Genomic DNA, 25352 nt, shown 5'->3' on the forward strand with positions numbered 1-25352 from the left:
TTTGTTCCAATATTATGGAAGCTGCAGTGTTATCTGTAATTTACCGTGTAATCTCAAATTTTGTAAAGCTTATTGCAAGCTGTACATGGGAGAAGGAGTATATATGTTTGATTTAGTGAACGGCCAAGTCAGCGTTAGAGCATTTGAGCACGGGGTCAGAATGTGGTGTTGTAAAACCTCATAGTTAACTACTTCTGGATGCAACATTAATACTGTGTATCGCAAGCAGTGTTGTTGTTGTAGCCAGACAGTTAGATGCAACCGTATCTGGGTGAGGAAGAAGTTAAATTTGGCTTCTCTCTTTTTGCGCTTAGAACTTGGCAATAGCATGGCTGTCGATAGGAAACAGGTTTTGGCTTCTGTGAGTTTGTCTATAGCAAAGCTAATTATCTCCCTGTTCTTGTCTAGAACCATCCACAAGTAGATCAGCACTGAACTTCCCAGTTGTGTTAACAAGGCCCTCTCTTCATCGGAGCCGTCTGAATTATACCATGCTGGATTCTCCTGTCCCACCTTGTCAGCCCTCGACATCTTCTGTATTTGGCATTGGCAGTCCTAGGCTGTCCTTCATAAAAGAAATAGAAGATTCTACCTCTCAACAAGACGATGATAACATCTCAACAACCAGTGATTCCTCCTCTAGAGCATCTGATGAAGGTGATTTTTGTGTTCTCTGTTTAATTGACTTTTTTTTTAATGTGAAGTACCTTGCGTTCTTTAATATTCCACATCACCTTAGTAAATAAAATAGGTGAATGTCAACTTTGGATGCGAGAATTAAATTGAATTTTTAGTGTTTTAGAAGTATATAATCCTATCACCTTTTTAATAGAAGCGTGCTTTGGAATACGTTTATGATACCCTGATGTTAGAAAGAGTCAATGCTGAAATATACACATTCAGCTAGGTTATATGTAAATTTTGAACTGGGACGGTAGGAAATCAGGCTGACTTGCCGTAGCTTGACAACTAGGCTGATTGTCTAGAAGGAAGAGTGACTCAGAATATCTAACAGACAGCTGGTTAAATGTGAATAAGTGCAGGTGACAAGCAGGAACACGAGATGTTTTCCTGTGTTTCAGCAAGAGAAGATAAAGAAACTACTCTGTCATAAGCTATAGGCTGTTTTTTGACCTTTCTTGGTAGAAGGCTTCAGCTGTCAATACTTTCATGTCTTTTGCCAAATTCATTGAGGAAAGCACACCATTTTAAAATAAAAAATAAGCATCGTGTCGATGTAGGTTGGTACGTAGGTCTTCTCGCTGAAAGGGCGAACAGCAGGTTTGCAGCTTTTTCTAGTCCCCCATATAGACAGGGACTGACGTGTGCTCAGCAGGTTTTGCAGAGAACTTTTGTACAGCTGAGAGTAGAGTTGCTGGGCTTTAGCAATATAACCTGAGTGCACTAGAACTTTCTGGTGTGTCTTCGTAAAACATACATGGGCAGAAGATCGTTAACTCTTAGAGCAGCCTTTGGGGAATCTTCCAGGTTTAAAACCTATGCGATTATGATCTGTGCTGGCCTCCAGCCTTTTACCAACACAGAAAAAAGCTTTGTCCGTACAAATGCACTGATGTTTATGCGGTCCTCTTTTATCTTAGCCTGAAGGAAAAAAATATCTGCATTGGAAGCACAGTATTAACTTGGTAAGATTGCTGAAAACTACCTGCAGCTCTGTGAACAGTTTTCAAGTTTGTAGGTGATACTTGGTTTTCAGTCTGTACGTGAAGTTGATCTATTTAAAGAAGCTGAAGTCATGCTTATTTTTCTGTATTGAAGAACTTGAATTAGTGTGATCTTTATTGTTAAAGTTCTGTACGTACGAGAGGCATTTACATCTAGCATACGTCATTTTGGCAGATGTTGCAGTTTTAAAAAATACTTCATCGTCACTGCTCTGGCCCACAGAAGCTGAAAGAACTCATTCCCTCTCGCAGCATTCTGCAGCTAGCTCTAAGAAACCTGCATTCAGTTTATTTGTTTTTGGAGGACTGTGTCCTGTAAGTACTGCACAGTATTTCTTTTAATCAGTTTGAATGTGTACCTGTTTTTCTATCCACTTCTCATACTGTGTTTCCGTAGGTACGTGGAAGCACGTCTGTTTTTAAGCAAAACCAGCTTGGGTTTTCTCCATTTTACCCCGGAAAGACGGCCTATGCCGGTGGTGCAGCTGTAAGATCAAGGCAGCCAAAGACGGAACCTTATCAGGTATGAGAAAAGTAGTGTAGTGGGAAATAGTGATGGAAATAAAAAAAGCAGCACTGCCAAAGGAGCTTTGAGCAGGGAGCTGAATATGTGGTAACAGTTGCTCTTCTGCCCTCTTGGTCTACAAAAATAGACGTCTGAGATTGATTTCTGTTTAAATTCTTTAATGACAGTTTTTACCACAGGTAACACTTGTCAGAAAGAACAAGAATGACAGTTTGGGCTAGTTGTTGGTAGTTGGGGTTTCCTCTGTTGTTAGGTCTTTCAAAAAATTCCATTCAAGTGCCATTGTCTGCCTCTGACTACATTACGTTAAAATAACTTGATGCAAAAAAACCAATGACAGCATAACTTTGAAAACTTGTGTTTATGGTAGCAAAAGCTACAGTAGTCAAACCTGGCTAATATTTATCTGTGGATCTTCTTTTCCAAGCATGCCTACATTCATGCTATGGATATGTTGTATAAACCTGCAGTCTTTGAAAATATCTAAAATCAACTTTGCTGATCCTTTGTTCTTCTGTTACACAGAGGCATGCAGGACTAAATGCAGTCCCAAGATAAGCAGTAACATGCTTTCTGTTTTGAACGATTCATATAGTTCTTGGAGAGAGTTATTTGCCCCCAAGAGTTCTTGGAAATAGCAAATAAAAACTGCTGACAACTCTGATTAGCTAGAGCTGAATCGAAAAGGAAAGTCAAATCAGGTTTGGTAGGAATGTATTTAAATGAAAGTGACTTTTATCGATAAATCAAAAGGAATTTGAAGAAAATGAAAACGCGGGTTTGCTGGCTCTGTTCTGACAGTCCATTTGTGCAACGGAAAAAGGGCAGTACAAGTACCTCACTTACGGGAAACCTTGAAACCTTGTGGTGCAAAGCTGGGAACCCTCTTTGGTCGGCTATTTTTGTTTTTTACAATATTACTGCATTATGGTAAAAAGAGGAACCAAAATACTAGGCTTTTAAAGGAGAGAGTAGCTTGCTTCTTGCTGCTTGCTGTGAATGACAGCAAGGTACTAGAGAGTCCAGCGAAGGGCCACCAAGAAGATCAAGGGACTGGGAGCACCTCTCCTCTGAGGAGAGGCAGGGACTGCTGGGCCTGTTTAGTATGGAGGAGATGAGGTTCAGGGGGGATCTTATTGGTGTATATAAATACCTGAATGGATGGTGCAAAGAGCATAGAGAGCCATTGTGTTTTCAGCGGTGCCCAGTGCCAGGTCAAGAGGCAACAGGCACAAACTGAAACGTGAGGCTCTGTCTGAGCATCAGGAAATGCTTTTGCACTGTGCGGCTGATGGAGCCCTGGCACGGGTTGCCCGGAGAGGCTGTGGAGTCTCCCTCTTTGGAGGTCTTCAAGAGCTGACTTGACATGGTCCTGGGCAACCTGCTCGGGGTGGCCCTGCTTGAGCGGGGGGGTAGACCAGGCGATCTCTAGAGGTCACTTCCAACCTTAACCATTCTGTGGTTCTGTGAGTCTCACTTGTGTTTTTACATGCTGCGTGGTCTGCTTCCTGTCTTCACATCGTGTGATAAGCACAGTGTGGTTATATGAGGGGTTTAACCTGGGAAGAAAAAAAGTCACACCAAAGGAAGTTTTTGACTGATATTTGAAGTTGGGTGGTGCAAATAAACAGTTTACTTTTTCAGTGTAATGTTTAGATCTGTTACAGTTTAAATCAGATCTTTATCTTTTAAGACAAAGATTTGCAGCCAACTTTAATCTTGGGGGAAGGGAGGAAGCAAGAGAGAAGTAAAACTAGTTCCTGGTTATGATTGTATACACTGATTTTAAGATGGTACACTTAGACCATCGTGAAACTCTGAGGTCTGTGTTGTTACTGAAAATGCTTTCTGTACCACAAGCCTTTTCTTGAGTTCTGTTTCCCTGATTACTGCTTCGGAGGCCTTAGCAGTCCTGGCATCATCCATCTTGACCTTTTACAAGTACGGAGTTCTTTTATTGCTCGTGCAACAAGCACGTGCAAGATGCACTGAGGCCCAAGGTAAACTTCATTAAACTCCGAATGTATTCTCTTCTTTATGGCTTGAACTCCCAGTGACTGCATGTTTCTCTGTCATCAGAATATATTGATTGTATCATCAGTGTAGCCTTGGGACATAAAATACATGCCTCCTTAGCTGAGAATTGACCATTGTAACACTTAAAATGCTAATTTTTCAGGCACAAAAGAGAGCGAAAGCTAGACAAGAAACTGTGTGGTCCCACGCTACCTTGAGTACCTCAGCGTGGTGCATCTTGGAGGCAGTGGAGAAGCTGTCAACCGCTTTGTTGGTAAATAGCACTTCTTTTAATCTGTTTTTGCTTCATGTGTTTATAAAACTTAGTAAATGTGCCATCAAAGGATAAAGATAAAACTATTCTTCCTTACGCTGTGGCCGGTTTAATTTATTGCGCTATTTTTTCAACAGGATGCTAAAAGAATGACATCTCTTTTGCCGCTGTGTTGTGTAAGTTGACCATGAACCCCCACATTTTTGTTGCAGGGAACCCTCTCTCTCAGGAAAAAAAAATTGCCCTCTAATAGTTATGCTTTGTTTTTTCCCTTAGCCTCCGGACATAGATAAACCGGATATTACTGACTTCCAGTCCAAACGAAGAAAGGTAAGAACCAATAATGTCTTAAGCTGAGGTAGATAACTTTTTCAATGCTTTATCACTATTAGAAAAATTTTCTCAAACCTCAGTGACAACATAGACATCAAATCAAGTTAATATTGGCATGTATCCACAGTAGATGATGGGCTGTGAAGATTACTCAGGTTAAGAATTATGTTATCTTTGTAAGTTGAGAGCAACAACTCTAGAACACACCAAGTCGTTTTATCTTGTCCCCCAACTTGGGGTGAAGCTGCATATTAAAATTCCTGTTGAGGCAAGTTTGCTCTTGAAGAAATGATCACAAATAGAAAAATACTGATTGAGTGGTCATATAGACTTTGTACAGACTTCCGTGTTCATTCGGGCACAGAAAACTATTTTTTGTGCTTTTTATCACCATTCAAAGTAAAGAGGAGGAAAATTGTTAATTTCCGACGCTATAAATCTTACGCTCCTAAATTCCTATTTGGAGGTAGCACAGAACTGGTGAGAATGCTGTGGTAAAGCATGATTTCCTTTCATTTTGTTTAAAAAATGAAAACTAGTCATCTTTTTTTGATGACTTTAGTTAGGGGTATCATTAAACTGCAAAACTGTACCAGGCACAATAGCTCTTGGTGTATTAAATGCCTAACTGGGGGAATTAATATTTTTCATTTTTACCTTTAAAACCAGCGATGAACCATCGTTGGAGTCTGATAAATTTTCCATAAAATTAAATGGGCATCTCTTTCTGCGAAAACATCTGTGTTTCCAGTATCAGTCTGAGTGTACAAATGACCACTTGTTAAGTGTATGGGCTTCTTAGGCTGGAAATCAAAGTGGACAGTAATACTGGTTGCTTATTGCTTTTAACTCTTTCAATCTCTGTATTGTTTAGCCAGCACAATCTCCATTTGGTAAAGTTCTAAAATGAATGTAGCAGCAACTGCTTAGTTTTTAGGGGGGTAGAGGTTTTTTTTTTTCTTTTTCTTTTCTGACGCTATAAATCTTAACGCTCCTAAATTCCTATTTGGAGGTAGCACAGAACTGGTGATAATGCTGTGGTAAAGCATGATTTCCTTTCATTTTCTTTAAAAAATGAAAACTAGTCATCTTTTTTTGATGACTTTAGTTAGGGGTATCCTTGGGCTTATTAAATTACAAAGCCCTTAAATGACCACTTGAAGATCAGGTGACTGAAGGAAATAACAAGATGTGCAAACTTTTCATCTTCTGTTCTAATGAGAAAAGGGACAGTGTCTCAAGAAGTTTCTGTGCCAATTCCTTGATTGGATGGATGTATAATTAAGTTTACAATCACTTCAGAGTTTACAAACATCTCAGATTTCCTGGACCATCTTTTCACCATCTGCCAAATTACAAGGGCATGGAGAAGTGAAGTATATCATAAATATTATCCAAATAACTAAAACCAAATCTGGTGTGAATTCTCAGTTATATTATAGCAATACACCTGTGATAAGGCATTAAGAAAGATCTGCCAGATTTGCAACAGAGAGCCTGAAATTGTCAGCCACTAAATGAATGTTGCACGCAGCTGTCAGTGGGTGAAAGGAGATAGATTGTCTATTCATAATACTAGAATTCATAATGGTGGCGGGAGAAGGGTAGCCCGCGATGAGAAGCAATTATTTGCTGAGGAGACGATCGTGTGTTTTCCTGCTAAAGTGAACATGCGGTTGACGGAACACTTGTGCACTCGGGCTAAACTTCTGCAGTGGGTAGCAGTGATGTGGTATTTTTCTTATTTCAAGGAACTGTACCAGGCAGAATAGCTCTTGGTGTATTGAATGCCTAACTGGGGGAATTAATATTTTTCTTTTTTACCTTTAAAACCAGCAATGAACCGTCGTTCACTCGAAGTAGATTTGTGAACTTACATAAAACATGTCTTATTCAAGGTTTCAAACTGAATGTAATATTTTTTAGAAAGATGTATTTTTATATACTTTAGAGAGAGTGTGAATCCTATTACTAAGAGCTGGGAGATACTGTGAAATTAAAGCTGCAGCGTAAACAAAAATTTCCTGTTGGTATTGATTTGAACAATAGCATGCTTCCTAAGACTGTATTTTCTGATCCTTAAGACCGCAGGCGGAGCCATCGGTAAATCTTGTAGCCTTTAGGGTTTGTTTTCTGTCTGACAGTTCAGTTAAGTCAGTTTTGCAGAACACGCAGTGGTCTGTGTTAAAAATTAACTCTGGTCTGTGAAAATGCTTTGAAAAGGGAAGTCAAACCCACTACTTGAAGTGCATCTAATGCACATGTAAAGCATTGGATCATATTTTAATGAATGAGATTATTGTAAGACTGACAAGTTGGTTTTTTTGAGTGTGTTCTATTGTTTGTGTAACTTTGAAGAGGGAAAATGTAGGGAATGTGAAGCCCAGAAGCCTGTATAATTAGTTGCTTAACACTTCGAATGTTAAATTAATGAATTAAGCTACTGAAAAAAAAAAATCACAGTGTGGGCAGAGGAAAAGATAGGAGCATATTCTAGGAACATGGGTTATTTTAATTATGGTAGCATGAATTATTTTGTCTATGAAGCTAACTGCCAAATTTTGAAATGGAATTCAGTCAGACTTTGGCTACTTATATATAGCTTTATGGATTTCGTTACTGGTTTTCTGGTGATTTCCCTCTACAAGTTGAACGGTCTTCAGAATTTTCAAATCGTATTCACTGAGTGCCAAGACCGATGGGGGGAGGTTTATAGTTCTGTAATTTGTTTTCATCAATAAATATTGGAATTAATTTGGGTGGACGTAAGGATAAATTGATTGCTGTTTCCCTTTCAAAGCTGGAATCCCAGAATGCATTCCAGCCTCCACCTGTTAAGAGACTTGTGACACCAATGGTAAACCGTCAACCGATGCGTTATACGCGGTATTCTGAACCATCACCGACTTCAACTACTCAGTCCAGCAAAATTTGCCAGAGAGTAGACACAAAGTACCAAGTGAGTACATTTTTGAGTCCTTATGTGCCTGTTTTTTTTTTCCAGTCTTGGAATGTTTCTCAAACCAATTGTTATCCTATCTTTGCAAAAAGTACTGATAGTATGTTTGAGGCGAGCTTTAAGGCAGTGGGAACCATTGTGAAATAGATTGAGCTTTTATGGATTTAATTCTGTTTTTGAAACACTCAGTGTCTTGTGGTTGTTTTCACGATGTCATGATGTGCTATTGAGTCATCCTGTTCTCAGTGAAAGAATATTAAAAGACAGAAATGTTTTCCTTTTATATTCTCATGTACACAAAGCTGTCACTGATGAAACATGCTCGTGTTCTGTGTAAACTATTCCAGGTGAGCTATGTGCTCCAAGTGAGAGTTCTGACAATGTGCTGAGTTATCGGTTTTGATTGCTTTGGAGTAGATGGAGTCTGATAAATTTTCCATAAAATTAAATGGGCATCTCTTTCTGCGAAAACATCTGTGTTTCCAGTATCAGTCTGAGTGTACAAATGACCACGTGTTAAGTGTATGGGCTTTTTAGGCTGGAAATCAAAGTGGACAGTAATACTGGTTGCTTATTGCTTTTAACTCTTTCAATCTCTGTGTTGTTTAGCCAGCACAATCTCCATTTGGTAAAGTTCTAAAATGAATGTAGCAGCAACTGCTTAGTTTTTAGGGGGGTAGAGTTTTTTTTTTTTCTTGTTTGTTGATAAATGATAGAAAACAGAAAAGTATGTCCCTTTTACGGGGTTGGCAAACACAAGTTTTGATGAAAACTCTCCCCCCCACACACACAATTTTTGTCATTTTGTTTAAAATAATTACTTTCTTTGTTAGAGGATTTGACAAATTTGATTTAGTGTTCTATCAGTTTGTCCTCAATGCTGAGTGAAGCAGTGATGCTTACTTTAGCCCCAAAATTTAACTGAACTGTACCCACAATGCTGAATTAGGGAACAACGTTAAGTAGGTGAGGTGTATTCAGGGCTATAAAATTAAAAATAAATAAATAAAATAAAAACCACAAAAAAACACATGAAGTGGTTGTTGGTACTTTGTGTATTCTGTACATATTCAGCTAAGTCTTGAACTAAACTTAACTTGCAGGGGATGAGAGAGAAGACTTTGCCTGCAGAACAGCGAGCAGAACCATCTGAAAGGTATGACATCTATTAATTTAAAACTTACTTGAAGAAAGAAAGAAATCTCCTTTTTCAGTACGGTCTGCACCTGAAAGGTGGTGACAGTTCTCAGTAAAAGGAATGGGAAATCCAATGAAAATTTTGTATTTTGAGGCAGCTGCAAAGTCTGGATTGTGCTTGAAGATCAATATAACTTTGAGAAAATTGTTGTTTTTATGAAAGGAAGGAAGATGAGCAAGAATAAAAGTACTGATACACCACTTTTTATCCCAAGTTTATCTTCTGAGAAGGATACGAAGATGGGAAACGAAGCACGTTATAATGCTGTATCCACAGAAAGGATCTTTGCTATTGGAGGCCTTATTTTTTCCTTCTACAGGAAATATGGCTCATTTTGTAGTTTAACTAAATCTGTAGCGTTACAAATTTTGCTTTGACAGATATTTCATGGTTTATAACTCAGTTTACTTATAACAAAATAATTTGTCCCTCTTAATGTTCCCTAGGGGAAAAGCTATTAGTTTTAGCTATTTAATTGCTTGCAGTTTGAAAGCTCTGTCCTAATGGGATGATTCTTTCTGAAGCATTCTTTAGAAGGTGAAGTAGGCGAAGTGAGTTACAGTTCAGGAGGATGTTTATTGATGTGTTTTTTTCTTTATTTTTTAAGCAAAAACATGGAGGAAGATTTATGATTTATTATTCATTTTTTTAATACTCCTTTCATGATGAAGTTAATTGTCTGCTTTGAGTTCACATGAAGACCATGTGTTCTTTAGAATCATTTGAGGCCAAATGCTAACTCATCTCTAAAATAAAAAAAATCCAGCAGAATTAATTGAATTTCTTCTTGAGGAGACTGCTTTGTGTTATACTGCTTTCTTGGTTTAGGTCAAATGAGTTATCCTCCAGATAATATTGATGGCTTTTCCTTCTGGGCAAATGGTGTTTTGGGTAATAATGCTTGAGTTAAGGGACTTTGCACTCGGTTTTTAGGGAGTCGCTCTTTTCAAAGAACAGTAGCAGGGAATTTTGTTGACTCTATGCTCATCTGCCAAGCAATTCTTAGGTGACCATGGGCATTCTTTGGCTTGCAGAAAGAACTGAACACTTTGTTTTGGCATCTAAAAGTTGGACTTCACAACAACCACCTTTTTAGGGGTGGAAGCGACTGGCTTTAAGGTTCTGGTACAGGTGCAATCAGGTGCTGGGTTTTAATTATGTTTTTTTCAAACTGTTCTAAATTGTCTTTGTTAGAACTCCTTTCTACTTCTCCATTTAGGAAGGAGATACAGAAAACTCACACTGCTTTTGATTTCGTTCACAAAGTTTATTGCAGTGCCCTACCTTTTGTTTGTAGAGTAGGTAGTGGTGGTAGTGTTTTTTGTGATGCTGGTCTCTGTTGGGTGCCATGTTCTGGAGCAGGAGCACCACACTGATCTGCTGGCAAGAGTCCCTTTGGACAGTTGAGTTGGAATACTCAGTAAATCTCTGGCCCACCAATGCTATATATCTATGCGTGTGTGTGTATATATATATATATTTTATATCCTGAGTCCAATTGTAGATTAGACTTGCTTGAAGGCTGACAACTGTCTTTGCCCCCTTGAAGCTCACAGGTGTTAACAGAAAGAGGAATATGGGCTGTTAGGGGCAAGCGATAGTTGTCTGAATGAAGATCTATTTTGATGTAAGACTTTTTTCAGAATTCTAATGGATTGACAGTTCGGATTAGAGAAAAGTCTGAGCATCTGCCTTAGGGATCTGTCTTCCTCTATGCAGTTACAGTGCTAAGCAGGCTGTTGTCAAGTATTTGACAAGTTTAGACCAGTTCTCCTCCTCAGTATTGTGGGAGTTTGACCTGGTGTCTTCCAGTGCGATCTAATGCACTTTTGTACTGACTGACTGATTGGCTGCAAGATAAGCTTTGAGGTCACAGTTTTTCCAGGCATACTTCATTTTCTTGCCATAGTACTTTTGTTAGAGTTATTCCCTATTCCACTTCTGGTTTGGGTTATTTTTTCCCCATTTGCTCTTGGATTAGGATATCTTTCTGGTTTTGAGCTAGGCTTTTTTAAGTACCAGAAAAACGCCTTTGTATGCCTTACAAAAGGGATCTGTATTCATGTCTGAAAAGACTTCTGGAATGTTGGCATACCCAAACACCTCTGCTGTTCCTGCTGATGGCCACATGAAAGCCAGAGCTGCTTCTGAAGCTTAGGCCATATTACCTTGCCACACAAGTCTAAGGCGTCCCTATTCTATCAGAGCTGTTGGCAGTGTTTCCCATGTGTATGTGTGCATATGTGCACTCTTTCTGTATTTTTGTGAGCTGTTCTTTTATATCCCTGCAAAAGATACACGTGCATCGCAGAATCAGAGAACCAGTCCTATTTAAAGGAAGCACTGGAAAATAACAATCTAAATCAGCTCTTCTATTTCAGGTCTTCTGGCTTAGTCATTGTTCCCATGTGAACGGTGCACTTATGTATGTCCTTTTCATTGCTGCTGTTAATAAAGTTTTTCCTATTTAGAACATCAAGTATTTACCAGCGTTTAGCAACTTGTGAGACAGCTTTAGTTTTTTTCTGATCAGCAGGTTTCAATTCTAGGACTAATAACAGCTCTAATATCTTGAAAAAAAATTTGGCTGGTGATTTTTTTTTCTCTTGTTTCCCCCAACTTCTGTACTGTCGTGTGCTAGCAATGTGACCAGCTACAAATTCAGTACTGCTGCGTCCAATGGTCTGTCTTCAGGAGTGAGTAGCGGAGGCGGCAAAATGAGAAGGGAAAGAGGAATACACTATTTATCAAGAGCTGTACAAGAACAGGTAAGTGACTCTTAAATTAATTGCTGTCACTGAGCTTACTGAAGTAACTAGCTAAGTGTGTCAGTTTTATTGCATCATAGTAAATTATAACAATACCGCTTTATTTTTGCATTGTTTTTGTTTTCTTGTGGGTTTCAGAGCAGGCTCCAATTGATTTCCTGTCTTTGAATACCTGAACTTTGCTTATGTAATTTTGAAATTTTTAATTCTCTTACCTTGGAGATTCTTCAAACTATAACATTTCTCGTTAGCAATTGAATGAATGAGTCCTAAGAAGAGAAGTAATGTTTTGGTGAAGGTTTGTATAGTTTTTCTACAGGAATGATACTTGAAACGAGTGCCAAGTATAAAAAGAAAAAAAAAAGCTTAATTTTTGGTTTCATATTTAAGTCATACAGAAAGATACAGGCCAAGAGTTTGAAAGAGTAGTAGAAGACAGCATTCTGCATGTCTGCTAACGATGACTCAGTTTTTGATACTCACCAAACTCATTGTGAGAGAGTTTTTTTCTCATTTTAATAGGAAAAATCTATTCCATAAAACTATGACCATGAATATTCAGATTAATTTTTCTTTTATTGGATGTTATATAAGCTGCCTGTAAGTTAATTTAAGTATTTACGTTAATATTAAGTATTTAATTAATATTAAGTTAATATTAAGTATTTAAGTTAATTTAAGTTTCAAATCATTAAATGGGACTTCAGGATGATGCAATATAAAGAAATCGTAAACACTGTTGTTTATTCCTGTAACACAAATAAAATAATGGTCCAAATATCAAAAGTTCCATAAACTTTTCAAATCAAAACTGTGAAACAGATGTAAGCTACAGGATGCACTGAATATCAGTAGTACCAACTTACATCCCTGCCTAGTCATTTCTAAGTAGATCATGATAGTACTGTACAAATTTTGGTCAGATTTCCTATGCCATTTAAAACATAACTCATCCAATCTTAGTAATCAAATAAAGTAAGTGGCAGGGATGAAAATTGAAGTTGTTAAGAGGCTGTTTTCTGATTTTTATATTTGCATCCTGATACATGGTATAGACTGTATTTACCAGAACACAATCTTCAGTGCTGCTAGTCTGACTTTCTTTGGTGCTTTTTGTGTTTAGTTTGGTTGTTGAACCTACCTGCTTCTTTAAACATTACCTTTTTCCACGTTCACTGCTGTAGTGACTTTAGAAACTTTGGCAGCTATCCTGCCTAATTTTGCAAGAGGAACACTTTCTCACTTGTCTTGAGAGTGTACTCTTAATTGAAGCCATGCGAGGGTAGTTAGAAAGGATGATGCTTCTCTAGAGCTTTGATGACTAAAGTACAGAGAAGAAAGAAAAAAAATGTGATCTGTGCATCTCTGTTCCGCACAGGTTTTGAGTTAACTTTCAGTGTTCTTGCTGTACAGTTGTTGAATAGAGTATAATGTGGAAGCAGGCCTGCCATAAATTAAAATGACGTGGTAGACAGAGGTGGGGAGATCGGGATTTCTTCTGGAAACTTGCTTTCTCTTAATTTGTATGGATTTTTGTTCTATTTAATTTTGTTAATAAATTGGGTGGGATGGGGTGAGAAAGTAGTATGTCTTGTATAAGAAAAATTAAAATTTGCAACTTTAGGAAGTGGAGGAACCAGTGCTACCGAAAATACCCCTACCCATCAGTGCTGCATCGCTGCCTCAGTTCAATTCCAGTTTCGTTGGTAGTAGCGCTGTCTCAGCGTCACCGAGCGCTGTTTCAACAGCAGCAATGAGCACGGCAACTCCAGCAGCTGCGACGGGCATGGCAAATCCATCAGAGGTGGAGGGCATGACAGATCCATCGGAGGTGGAGGACTTGACAGATCTATCAGAGGAGGAGGTGGAGGACATGATATATACAACGGCGACGTCAGGCATAACGTGTTCAACAGTGCCCTCAGGCTTGACATATCCAATAATGGCGGCGGGCATGCCATACCTGCTGATGACAAAGGACATATCAAGGTCAACAGCGGCAACGGCAAGCGTGGCAAATTCAACGGAGGCGGCAGGCATGGCAGATGCAGCAGCGACGGCGGCGGGCAAGGTAAATCTTTATGCTATAAATAATGTTTACAATGAGTATACTGCTTTATTGCGAGTTGACTTTTTCTGTGGTGCTCATGAAACTAACAAATATTAGTTTCTACGCAGCTGAATGAATTGGGGTTGTATGCCAGTTTGGGGAAAAAGGCATAAATGTTTTGATTCTGCTTCTCTCAGTCTTAGAGCCTGCCAACTCCCATTTAACGTGATTGTATAACTGCTTCAAATGCTGTGGAAGTCTGCGGGGGAAGGGGGGTGTGGACTTTATGCCAAGTTATTTATAGTGGTTTTGGCAGGGGTAGAGTTAATTTTCTTCGTAGTAGATGATGCTGTGTTGCAGATTTGTGAGCAAAACAGTGTTGGTAAGGCACTGGTGTTTTAGCTGTTGCTGAGCAGTGCTTACACAGTGACAAGTCCTTTTCTGTTTCTCACGCTGCCCTGCCAGCGAGGAGGTCGGGGATGCACAAGAGGCTGGGAGGGCACTCAGCCAGGACAGCGGGGCCCAGAGGACCGAAGGGATATTCCACACCATTTAGCATCGTGCTCAGCAATAAATGCTGGGGGAAAGAAGGGGAAGGAGTGGGGAGTATGTACAGGGTTATGGCATTTGTCTTTCCAGGTAGCCATTACATGCGATGAGTCATTAATGCTACCTCAAATTTAACAACTTTACTTCTTTACTTCCGGTTCTTTTCCCTGTTCCACTTGGAGGGAGTGAGCGAGTGGCTGTGTGGTGCTTAGTTGCCTGCAATGGTTAAACCACAACTTTATTTAAGTTATTAAATTAGAGGTAACGTGGTCATATGAGCCTCACATAGAATGAGCCTAGGGTGCAATAATTGGCATATTATTGCAATAAAATAAACATTAATCTGTTCCAGAGTACTTGAAATATTTTTTGTACGGTTTGAAGTAGACAGCTGCTTTAACATGTTGAGGTGTTTGCTGAAGTTCTTGGAGTATCATTGGGCTGAGTTTGCCGTTCTTCAGCTTCCTGGCTTGCTTTTCCGTGCATTTAGACCTAAGTAGCATCTCCAGCTTTTCCTCTCAGTTTCTGGAATTTGGTTTTGAAGATATTGTCCTATACCCACTTGGAAACTTCCCTGTGTTTTATTATTACTTTTATCTGCAAAATAACTCAAACATCAGGTTTTTCGACGTCACTGCGGGACTTCTGTTGGGTAGTGAATTCAGGTAGTTGTTGCTCTTAAATATAAACCTTTAATTCTTTTGAAAATACAGATACAACCAACAAGTACTGTTAGCAGTCCTGAGTTTGCGTTTTCATCTCCAGTTGTGAAATCTACTGAGGCAGAAGTGCTACCTACGTCTTCTGTAAGTAAAATAATAAAGGAGCTTGACTTTTTTTCTTAGGCATTTAGTAGGCTGTTGCAGAACACTAAAGCAGAATCTGCCTTGATGGAGAAAAGTATGTAGGCTTCTGGCTTATAATTTGTCATTCAGCATGCGTGCTACAAATGTGAAGAGCAGCTTTCAGATTTGGTTTTGTGTGTGCATTCGATTGGAGTTCCTGTGGCTTGAGAATCTGAAAAACCTCTCTTGTTCATAGCAGATTGGGTTTACATTTAGTGTTCCCGTTGTAAAATCGGCAGAACTTTCTGGACCCAGTGGTACTCCAGTGACGCCCTTTCTTACCCTAGGTAACTGAAACTTTAGCACTTCAGATCTGAAGTGCTGATTTTCCTTTTTTTCTTTATTAAATCTTCAATCTGTCCTGTCTGCGCATGCTAGCAATTCCAGGCAGTGTTGGACTTCTGCAGTATTTTTCCAGTGACAGATCTGCTTTTATAATTTTTGTTTTGTTTTGTTGCTTTTTGTTTTGCTTGTAATCATAAAGCATTGCAAAGTAAGTAGAATTTGTGAAGATTCTTATGTGAGAAGCATGAAAGCTGGAAATTCTTGTTTCTAACAAAAGTGAGTATAATCTGCTCTAACTAGGTCACATTGTGAAAGCTGTTTTTGTTTTCTTTTGTTTCAAAAGACACCACCACCTCAACCAACATCAACACACAGAAAGAGGAGGTCAAAGATTTTGCTGGTGGTCCCTTCACCACTGCCCACGTCTTAAAGGAAGGAAGCGTCTTAGACGTTCTAAAAAATCCTGGTGAGATAATGAACTCCTTTTAAAAAGATGCTGCAAAAAATACGCTAGCATTTTTTATTAAAAAAAAACCAACACACGACTTATGGTTAATAGAGTATCTGCTATAAATATGAATGTAGGAGAGCATTACATTAAGCGCTGCGTTTGTTAGGGTGCATCTGCCCCCTTCTATTCTAAGTGGTGTTTATTGCTGGAAGTAAAACTGCAAGATGAAAAGCAGATGGGTTGCATCTCCTTTACGTGTTAGGATGTAATTGTAAATGAGGTACTAAGAGAATTAGCCAGATAATCGGTGTTTCATTTTAAGTAAATACAATTTGTGGAATTGAAAAGGAAATGTTTGTAAAGCTCAACACTCCTGTCCCACCTTCAGCCCAGGTGAAGAAAGAATAGGAAAGAGCTTCAGTTCCAAATACATGGCGAAAGCTGCGAATCTTTGGGCCTTAGCTTACAATGGCTCCTGTGGATTAAAATTTAAACTGCAAACAGAAGTGGAGTGTTTTACGTTAAAAACCCTTTTCTGAATTTTGTTTTTAAGCAATTGCAATTGTTTTCAACAGTTTCATAAAGTGTGTCTGTGGAAAAGATATCTTTTAAGAAAAAGGGCTTTATTGAATTTGATCTTTTCCCAAAAGTCTTCTTCTAACTTACATACTTGTGAAGAAGGCAGCACATTTCTCTACTGGAAAGAGCTAAGTGAGAGAAAATACATTGTGCATTTTGTTTAAGGAAAGACCTCTGAGTGAAGTGACATTCACTTTCTTTATCGGTTTAAAAGAAGCAGAATCTAAATCCACATTGTTCAAAGACTTCATTTTTGACTAAAAAAAAACCAACAAACAAACCACAAAACAACTATGTTCAAGGTAGATTTACAAGCAACTTGAGCTGCTGTTTAAGATGCATTTCCTTTAGTCTTTCTGTATTAGTAGCTTGTCTTTTCTGTTAAAATTGCCACCTTTTAAATAAGGAGTTGTCCTAATTATAGAAAATTAGACAGTTGTTCAATTGTCTTGAGTTTTTATTATTTAATTAATATTCAGCATCTGTGGGAAAATACCGTATGGATTGCTGCTCCGAGTACAAACTTCTGTACAGTTACTGGAGTAGATTTGAGTCATCTGCTACGGAAGGAGGAGCTTTAGAAATCTGATTCGATTGGGCATCGCGTCTTAATCAAATTGTATTATTTCCATTCCACGTTGGACTGTCAGATTTCAGTCAGCTACTGTCTGTTTGTACTTGTATCGACCAGTGAAAATGTTGATTTAAAGCTTGCTTGGAAACAAAGAGTTAAATGAAGCTTTAACGAAATGTTCTGTTGTGACCCAGTGCAGCAGATGAAATTTCATCCGTTTAGATAAGATTTCTGGGGACTTCCTGTTGCGCTCGGTCTGAATGTCTAGTTGTAACCATTGGCACCTGGGTTGAAATTTTTGCCCTCTAGTAAAGTCACTTAGTTACATGTAGTGAGGTGCTGCGCTAACAGGAAGACTTTTTTTTCTTGCTTCCTAGACTTTGGATTGTTGAAAACACGCTCTTCTACGTCTGCGCAACCTACAACAAGCACAGTGGTTTATACTAGGCCTGCAATAACAACTTTTTCTGCAGGTAAAGAGACTTCTAAACAAGCATCGTACTGGCAATCTGATACATGTGACCCTTTTCTGCAAAACAAAGACATGAAGGACAAATGTGTAACTTGTCAAGCTACTAAAGCGTCAACAGTTGAGAGTATGAAACAGACAGTAAGTTCAAGTCAATGCGACACCTCAAAGCCAGCAGCGCCCCCAGCAGGGATGCTGGGCTTTGGAGACAAATTCAAAACAGTACCTGGAACGTGGGATTGCGATACATGTCTTGTCCAAAACAAACCGGAAGCTACAAAATGTATAGCATGTGAGACACCAAAACCTGGAACGGGAGTAATGCCTGCTCTGACATGACCAGTGGTCACAGACAGCTCGGTGACAGTGACATCCTCCTCGAGCAGCACTGACACAACAGCCACTCTGGGCTTTGAAGACAAATTTAAGAAGGCGAAAGGCTCTTGGGACTGTGGAATATGCCTTGTACCAAATAAGACGGAAGATAACAAATGTGTAGCCTGTCAGTCTGAGAAACCAGGTATGGTCCTTTTTTTCCTGTTGTTTCCATCCTAGCCTCTGTGAATCTTGTACAGAATAAAAGTACGTTGCATATATGGAATATTTTAAGCAACACGATTCCCAGGTACGGTTGATGGGTTAGCGGCTGTCTGCAGGATTGGTTTACAGGCACTTCAGAGGTCTCAGCCCAGGTTCCAGCCTGTCGCATAAATTGAACTGATTGTGAAATGTATTAGTACGGAGCTGGATCAATGCAGATACCCCCGGCTTTGCAGCTGGTGAGGGAAGATGGCTGAAGTGGGTGACTTAATTTAAAAACAACATAGTGATTTTTCACTGGCGAAAATGAGAACTCCATAGAAAGAGTTAAAAATGACTGCGTTTTTCTCTTTCAAAAATTAAGTAAAAAAAATTACAGAATGTGTCCAAAATGCCTCTACTCACCGTTTGTATGTAATTGAGGGGAGATGTGAAGCCAGATTTCAAGACAGTGTAGTCTTAACTAGTCTTAAGCTAAAGCAGAGAGATGCCTATGAAGGTCAGTGGTAGGCTTCAAGAAAGCGAGTGACCCGCTGGGTAACTTCTTCAGGGCAGTACTGGGTTGTTTCCCATTGTGTGTGACCGTAATTGATTTTGAGCGTGGTTGTATTGTTTTTAAAATACGATTCTAATTCTAACTTTGACTCTAAATGTCATTTAACATGCCATTACATCGAAAAACACCTGTGCAAATATATCGTGGAAGAAACAAATTAAGATGGACTAGACCGGGCTTTTGTAATCATCCTGTGCGGTAAGACTGAAATTTCATGAGGTAAGATAATGGATTTCAGACAGAGTTGATTCTCTTGGACTTCCAACCTCTGAGCGGTCAGTCGGCATCTTTGTCTGAGGCTCTTGCCATTGCAAGGAGGAATTTTGGAAATGAGGGGTTTACTGTGACCATGGTGCAGTGAATTGCACGGTTACGTTGCACTTGTCAAGAGGAAGAGCGATGCAAGTAATACTAGGATAAAAGTTTTCTGCGTGTGCTGTGGAAGGGAAGAGCCATTCTTGTCTTTCCGGTTTTGAATTTGAAGCGTTATCTTCTGCTTCTCTCTTAAAAGGCACCTTTTTTTTAAAAGGCACCTGTCAGGCCTCTTTATGGAGGTTACACTGTGGTCAACAGCAGCAGAAGCTTGTGTGCTGAACAGAGTTGTGTGTTGTTTGGAAGCTTTGAGTTCCACTCTGTTTTTTTTGTTTGTTTGTTTGTTTCTTTGTGGGTTTTTGGTGGCTTTTATTTTTTTCAGGGGCGGGGGGGGGAGTTGTGGAGTAGTTTTGAACATTTCTGTGGGATTTGACAAATCAGATTTAAAAGTTAATGCTCATTTTATAGTTCATGTTCAAACAGGATGGTTAACTGTCTTGTTTGTCTCACAGAGGGTCCAACACCTGTGACCAGTAGCAGTGCATCTGCATTTTCTGCTCCTTCTGGAGAATTTCTGGATTTAGACAAATTCAAGAAGCCTGAAGGAAGCTGGGATTGGGAGACCTGCTTGGTTCAAAACAAAGCAGAGGCCACGAAGTGTGTAGCCTGTGAAAGTGCAAAGCCAAGCACCAAAGCAGAGCTCAAAGGTAATCCTTAATGATTAAAACGAGGATGCATATTCTGTGATTTATTTTTTGGTTTGCTCTGATTTTTTTTATTTTCTTACCTGTTAAGCACAATTATTTTTTCCTTTGAGGTGTGGCAAAATTATTCGTTTTTCCTGTAGGAATATTGCCTAGATAACATCTGTTTCCACACTTTTCCCCAAGAATAAGTTTATCCTTTTTAGAGAAAAGCTTTCATTAATGACGTGCTTGTTCTTTACATGCCCTACACGTTGTTCATTTGGAGTTCAGACTAAAAACATGATCTTTCAAAGAAGTTCGTATACTTTTTAAAGCCAGGTGGTGGGCAGAAAACACAATTGTGAAAAGTTTTATGTAGAGAGGAAGCATGGGGTTTTCTTGTTTGTTTTACTGTTGGTGGGTTGTTTTTTAAACAGTTTTGACTGGAAAGATCAGGACTAGAATGTAGTTCAAACCTTCATGTACTTCAGGTAAACAGAATATCTTTTGTCTTCACTTGTGCGCTTATGTCCATCAAGTAAGACCTCTGAAACCATACTAGAAAAAATCTGCGGGATTTGATATGTTCATGTACTAGAGCTTTAGAAAAAGTTTAATTCCTATATGCAGCATGTCTTCTGTCCTGGTTATTGATACGTACGCAATTAGTAGCAATCCCTTTTTTGATCTCAACACTAGGTTTAGACAAAAAATTGCGACACCTTAAGGAACCTGTCCTGCATCTCATACAAGCACAGAAGTTGCAGTGTCTCAATGCTAGCAGTACAGTTGGTGGTAAAATCTTTAGTAGGGTGAAATAGAGGCCTCACACTTTTCAGAGAAAAAAAGAGATGAGAGAGAGTATCTTATTCCCACGTACTTGCAACTATGCTGCAGAGTGTACTGCTGTTACTCTAGTGCTACAAAGGTCCAAAAATCACTGAACAGTTATTAGCCAGTTTTGTATTCCTTTAATTTGTTGAAAGACTGCAGTAGAGGATTGAAGTTTTTATTGAGGATCACTGTGTGGAAAAATTCTGATTGTTAAATGTCATTTGTATGACTTAAGAACCGCGTTTTGGAGTACAGAATTCAGTATTAATTCCAGAAGGGGTAAGGGGAAGGACATTAGCTAGTAATCCCGAACAAAAGCAGTGTATAGAGCTATACTGATTTTAATCGCAGTATTCTTACAGTTGGTCTGTTACTGAACAGATATGTTTTGGGGAGATATGGTGGCCAGGGAGGCGTGTGTGTTTGTGTGCTTCCTCTTCTAGTTAAGGTTCTGGGGTTTGGTTTTGTCAGGAAAATTCGATGAGGCACCTTGTGTAAAAGGAAATGTTAACCAGCATTTTTCAACACGGTGTAGTCCCTTAAAAGTGTCATAGATGAAAAGAGGCCATAACCGCTGGGGGAAAAAGTTAGTGGGAAACTGAGAGCAGGATCACATTCAGTAGTGAGAGAGCAGCAGCCTAGGGAAAGCTGATGAATGACTGTAACAGATAGTTCTATTTTAAGTGTAAAACAACACTCAGTACTTTATAATGGTGGTCTTACCAGAGGGTTCTTCTCCATGGCTCCTAAAAGCACGTCTTGAAGGCATTCGAGTGCAGTGAACTTAAGCTGTAAGAGTTGGGCTGGTAAGCTTGGCCTGATTTGAAGCTGTAGGCACGGGGCTATAATTTCTGAACAGGCTACAAAAGAAACTGTACCACTGTGCTTTTCAGTGCTCCGTTTAGCAAAGCCATCAAATTGTTGCAGGCAATTGATGTTGTTCTTCTAAGAGCACCTGAAAGATATTTTTGTTTGAAGAGTTCAGAGGTACCGGTTAATACTGGTTCAGATAATTACAGCCAGCTCTTGGTGTTTGTGACCAATAAAGTTTGTGGCTCCAAAAGGAGTGGGTTAGTGCTAACTGATTAACTGCTGTATATGCAGAAATATGGAATCTGATTACTTACGCAGAGAGCACTTAAAATGTATTGTTTTGCTGGCTCTCAGTGAGTTGCATCTTAATGCTACCAAGGAATAAGCTTTTTGCTCCTGGCCCAAGTTTTTTAATTTGGTGAAAGCCTTTTCTGTGCACGTGCACATGCCAGAGAGGTTGCTTAAGTAATAGAAGCTATAGTAGCTGCTATCTTCTGTTTTTTGTAGAAGACAGAAACTGAATTCGTTAGCTTTGTAACTGTTATGCATACCAGAATTGGTTTTCTCCCTTTTGAAAATAGTAGAGGGTATGCCTATGTCAGATTTGGTGAGCAAGGTGATCAGATGAGGGCACTGCAAGACTGCCAGAACGCACCAGGTCTGGGGGGAAAAGGAATCCGGCTGAGCATAGGAATTTCTAAAAGGTAGCCAAGGAGTTGTGCATTGATACAGTTATTCTAAATAATCAGATTCTTGTAGCTCTGCCTTTGGAAAGTCTGTGGCCCTTGCTGTAGTGGCTGCACACAGGATGCAGTCTACAAAACCAGAAATGCAGAAGTCCTATGTTTTGACTCCCTGGATTCATCAACCTGCTTCAGGATGGCTGGGGGAATCCAACTGTTAAGTCTAGCCAGACAGCGCAACTTGGGCTTAGCTGCCATTGTAACCAGCCTTGTTTCTCAACAGTAGCAAAGCTGAATGCATTGGTAAATATTTTCAGGTTTGGGCCTGCATAAGGTAGAAGGGACAACAAGTGGTTTTATATGCTAGGGAGTTCTTGTTCTTAGAGCTTTCCCTCTAGTTTGAGAGAAGCACATAACTAGTTTTACAGTGGGTTGACAGGAAAGAAGTGGGGGGGAAAAATGGGAACGCAGGGAGAAAGCCAAAGGCGTTATTACTAGAACAGGTTTAGAATGCTATTCTTTGCTTTTCATGAGCTTAGGGCAATGGGGAGTTTAAAGCTTAGCACTTCCTGAGAGGGTTTCTTACTCTACCGGCTCAGTTCTATCACTTATTTAAGGCAATTCAGGTCTCTGAACGGTTAAAGAATTGATACCAAATTTGATGAACTTTGATCCAGGATACTGACAAAACAGGACTTCATATAAACAATTTCAGTATGTTCATGAGGTTAGCTTGTGCGTTCTGTTAAATAGTAAAAAATGACACTTCTGTTTCTGTTTACCTAGCATAATTCTGCAAATGTTGCCTCCTTCTGCTTTAGAATGGAAATGCTCTTCTCCAAGAGAGCACTGTCCAAACTTCTTTGCCAAAATTTTTTGATTAAATTAATATTGTTTTATTTTGAAAACAAGAATAAGCCACAAACATGTTTTCTTGCTTCGGCTATCCAGAAGAACGTCAACAGTATTTTCAGATTTTCCTTCCCTACACAACTGTATGTAGGAAGAGTGCAGTTGGAAGCAGAAGACCTAAGATGATGTATCTTCTGTTTGTTTACTACAGTAACAAGACAATGGATTACCTCTTTATTAGAACTTGTGTAGCTTTGCAGTATTGAAACAAATGTAGGTATTAAAATACACATCAGTAATACGTTTCTGAATGGCTGAGTACCGTGCTCTCTTAGCATTGAAATACCCAGCCATTGGATTAGTTTGTCCCTCATGTTTGCTTAGTTTGGAAGCTATTTCAGAATGCCTTCAGCTTGTATTCTTCCCCAAAAGCATAGAACTCACTTCTCTGCATCCCCAATTCAAGTCAGAGAAACTGGGCACTGCAACCACAGGAGGTCTGCCTGTACAGAATCAGTGAAGACAAGTCTAAACAGCGGATTTTTTTGAATATGCAGCTGGGTTATCTGAATGTTCTTTATGCAGTGTACCTCAGTTTTAGTACAGATAGCACTTGTCTTGGTTCTTGTCATTAGTCTGAAGCTGCCCCTGAGAAAATCTTGAAAGGGAAAGTAGTGAAAGCTAATCAGCTGGCCCTTTCTTCTTAAGAACCAGTGTATTTTGTAATTCTCCCACTAATAATAAGGCGTCACGCTGGAGAATCGCGATTGTGTTGTTAAGCAAGACTGACTTCACCTGAGCGGTATAGTTGGCAGCTGTTGAATGTTTAATGGACTTTAAACAAACAAAAAAACTGAGCAGGTGGAGGTAGACATGGCAAACTGACAGGCAGCGTCAGATGCTTCTTTGAAATGGATAATCTGACTCCATTCACTTCTTTCTGGAAATAAGATCTAGTAATTAACCAAACAAAAGATAGAAGGGTTAAGACTGCATCTTTAAAGCAGCTGTGCTTGATAAATGTCTCTGGTCTTAAATCAATCTTTAGCAAAGCACAGAGACTTAGCAGCAGCTTGCTTATGCCAACGCTAAAAATACTTGATGTGTACAGGTAACCATGTCAAGGCTCTGGAGTTAATCCATGAGAACAATTCCTTCTGGTATTGGCAAAGGTGAGGATGCTTGCTTCTATAGAAATGAGGTTTTGAGCTGTGACTTAAGCTGTCACTTAGGTGACTGTTTAGGAAAGCTTCCTTTTAAGTTTTGAAGTATGTAAGCTGACAAATTGTTTAAGTTCAGAACTGGGTTTACAGTTTCTGTTCTCTGACTGTATGCAACTTCTCATGTTTCAGACTGAAAGCAGAATTGCAGCGGTACCAGTCATACAACTATAATGCTTATTGCCAAGATTACCAGAACTACCACTCGCAGAGGAGTTACGATGCTTACGCTGACTACAACTACAGCTCCTATGCTCCCTATGACAGCATGCAAGCTGTTGGAGACTGCTCTTTAGGAGATTCTTTAATGGCTCCAGCTGTTTTTGAGGTAAAGATAGTGCACGCTTGCTGTAAAGAAAATATTTCACAGATAATATGTTGTACAGATTTGTGTGAATCAGCAAAAAGAATCCGAAGTTGAAAACATGCTTTCTGCTTAGTGTGAAGTTAAAAGAGCAGATTCCATTCAGAGGTGTTTGTATTTAAGTGCTTAAATAGTAAATCCATAGAATTAGTGATTTATACACCATTATTTGTTCACGCATACCAAAGAATGGTTTTGACAGCATAATTGCGTACGCTTCTTCTGTTCCTGTTCTTCTGATTTGCTTTGCTTAAAGCAAATTAAACAGTTGTTGTAAGTGGTCTTATCGTGGTCAATGTATTAGTTGTGACCTCCGGAGGTCCCTTCCAACCTGTACTGTAATATTGGCTTTCTTCTAAAAATAAGTAGATAAAATGCCATCTATCCTTGTAGTTGTAGGAAGAAGGAATGGGTTGAGACTGCAGCACTTTGAATCTGTGATGCTTTCTGAAATGAGTTATGATTAAACTTAGCCTTTTCTGTCTTTCAGGAATCTTCAGTTATGACTGCAATCGGTGATGACCTAATTACTGACGGTAATAAGGGTTCTGTCATTGTCACTTGAGTTTAGCCATACTTGTGCCTTTTAACAATACAAGCCAACCTCTACTGGATGAAGAACATCTTGAAAATTCAGCTGAGGTCAAACCTCTGTGGGGTTGATCTGCAATCAGCTGGGGTTTTAAAGCTGATACAGCATACACTGACCGCATCAAGTAAAACGGGACACTGTCAATGCTTCGCAGCAGGTTTCTTGTACCTGTGCCTTCATTCCCATTTGAAAATGGTCTAAGACAGAATTTTGTTCTTTGTATTGGTTCCGCTAAACAGATTTTATATTAGAAACTCAGTAATATGCAAAAGCTTTGTTCTCCACCCTGAGGTAAAAGCTTATGTTGCAGATTCCAAAAGGAGGATTCAGCTTGCACTT

At 39.2% G+C, this 25352-nt stretch overlaps 1 protein-coding gene across 1 annotated transcript; it reads left to right on the forward strand.

The window, feature by feature from the left end:
* Nucleotides 1–4271: 4271 nt before the first annotated feature.
* LOC310890837 (nuclear pore complex protein Nup153-like) lies at nucleotides 4272–15977 on the forward strand (the record flags this gene model as incomplete). Its single annotated transcript, XM_083853156.1, has 10 exons — nucleotides 4272–4501; nucleotides 4639–4677; nucleotides 4778–4831; nucleotides 7635–7793; nucleotides 8897–8949; nucleotides 11633–11759; nucleotides 13384–13830; nucleotides 15072–15164; nucleotides 15403–15490; nucleotides 15832–15977. Exons 1-10 carry the CDS (start codon nucleotides 4376–4378, stop codon nucleotides 15975–15977), a joined length of 1332 nt encoding a protein of 443 aa, XP_083709282.1. The 5' UTR covers nucleotides 4272–4375.
* Between the last annotated feature and the right edge of the window lie 9375 nt (nucleotides 15978–25352).

The sequence above is a fragment of the Anser anser genome (genome assembly GCF_964211835.1).
Source record: "Anser anser genome assembly, contig: HAP1_SCAFFOLD_103, whole genome shotgun sequence".
Taxonomy (NCBI): domain Eukaryota; kingdom Metazoa; phylum Chordata; class Aves; order Anseriformes; family Anatidae; genus Anser; species Anser anser.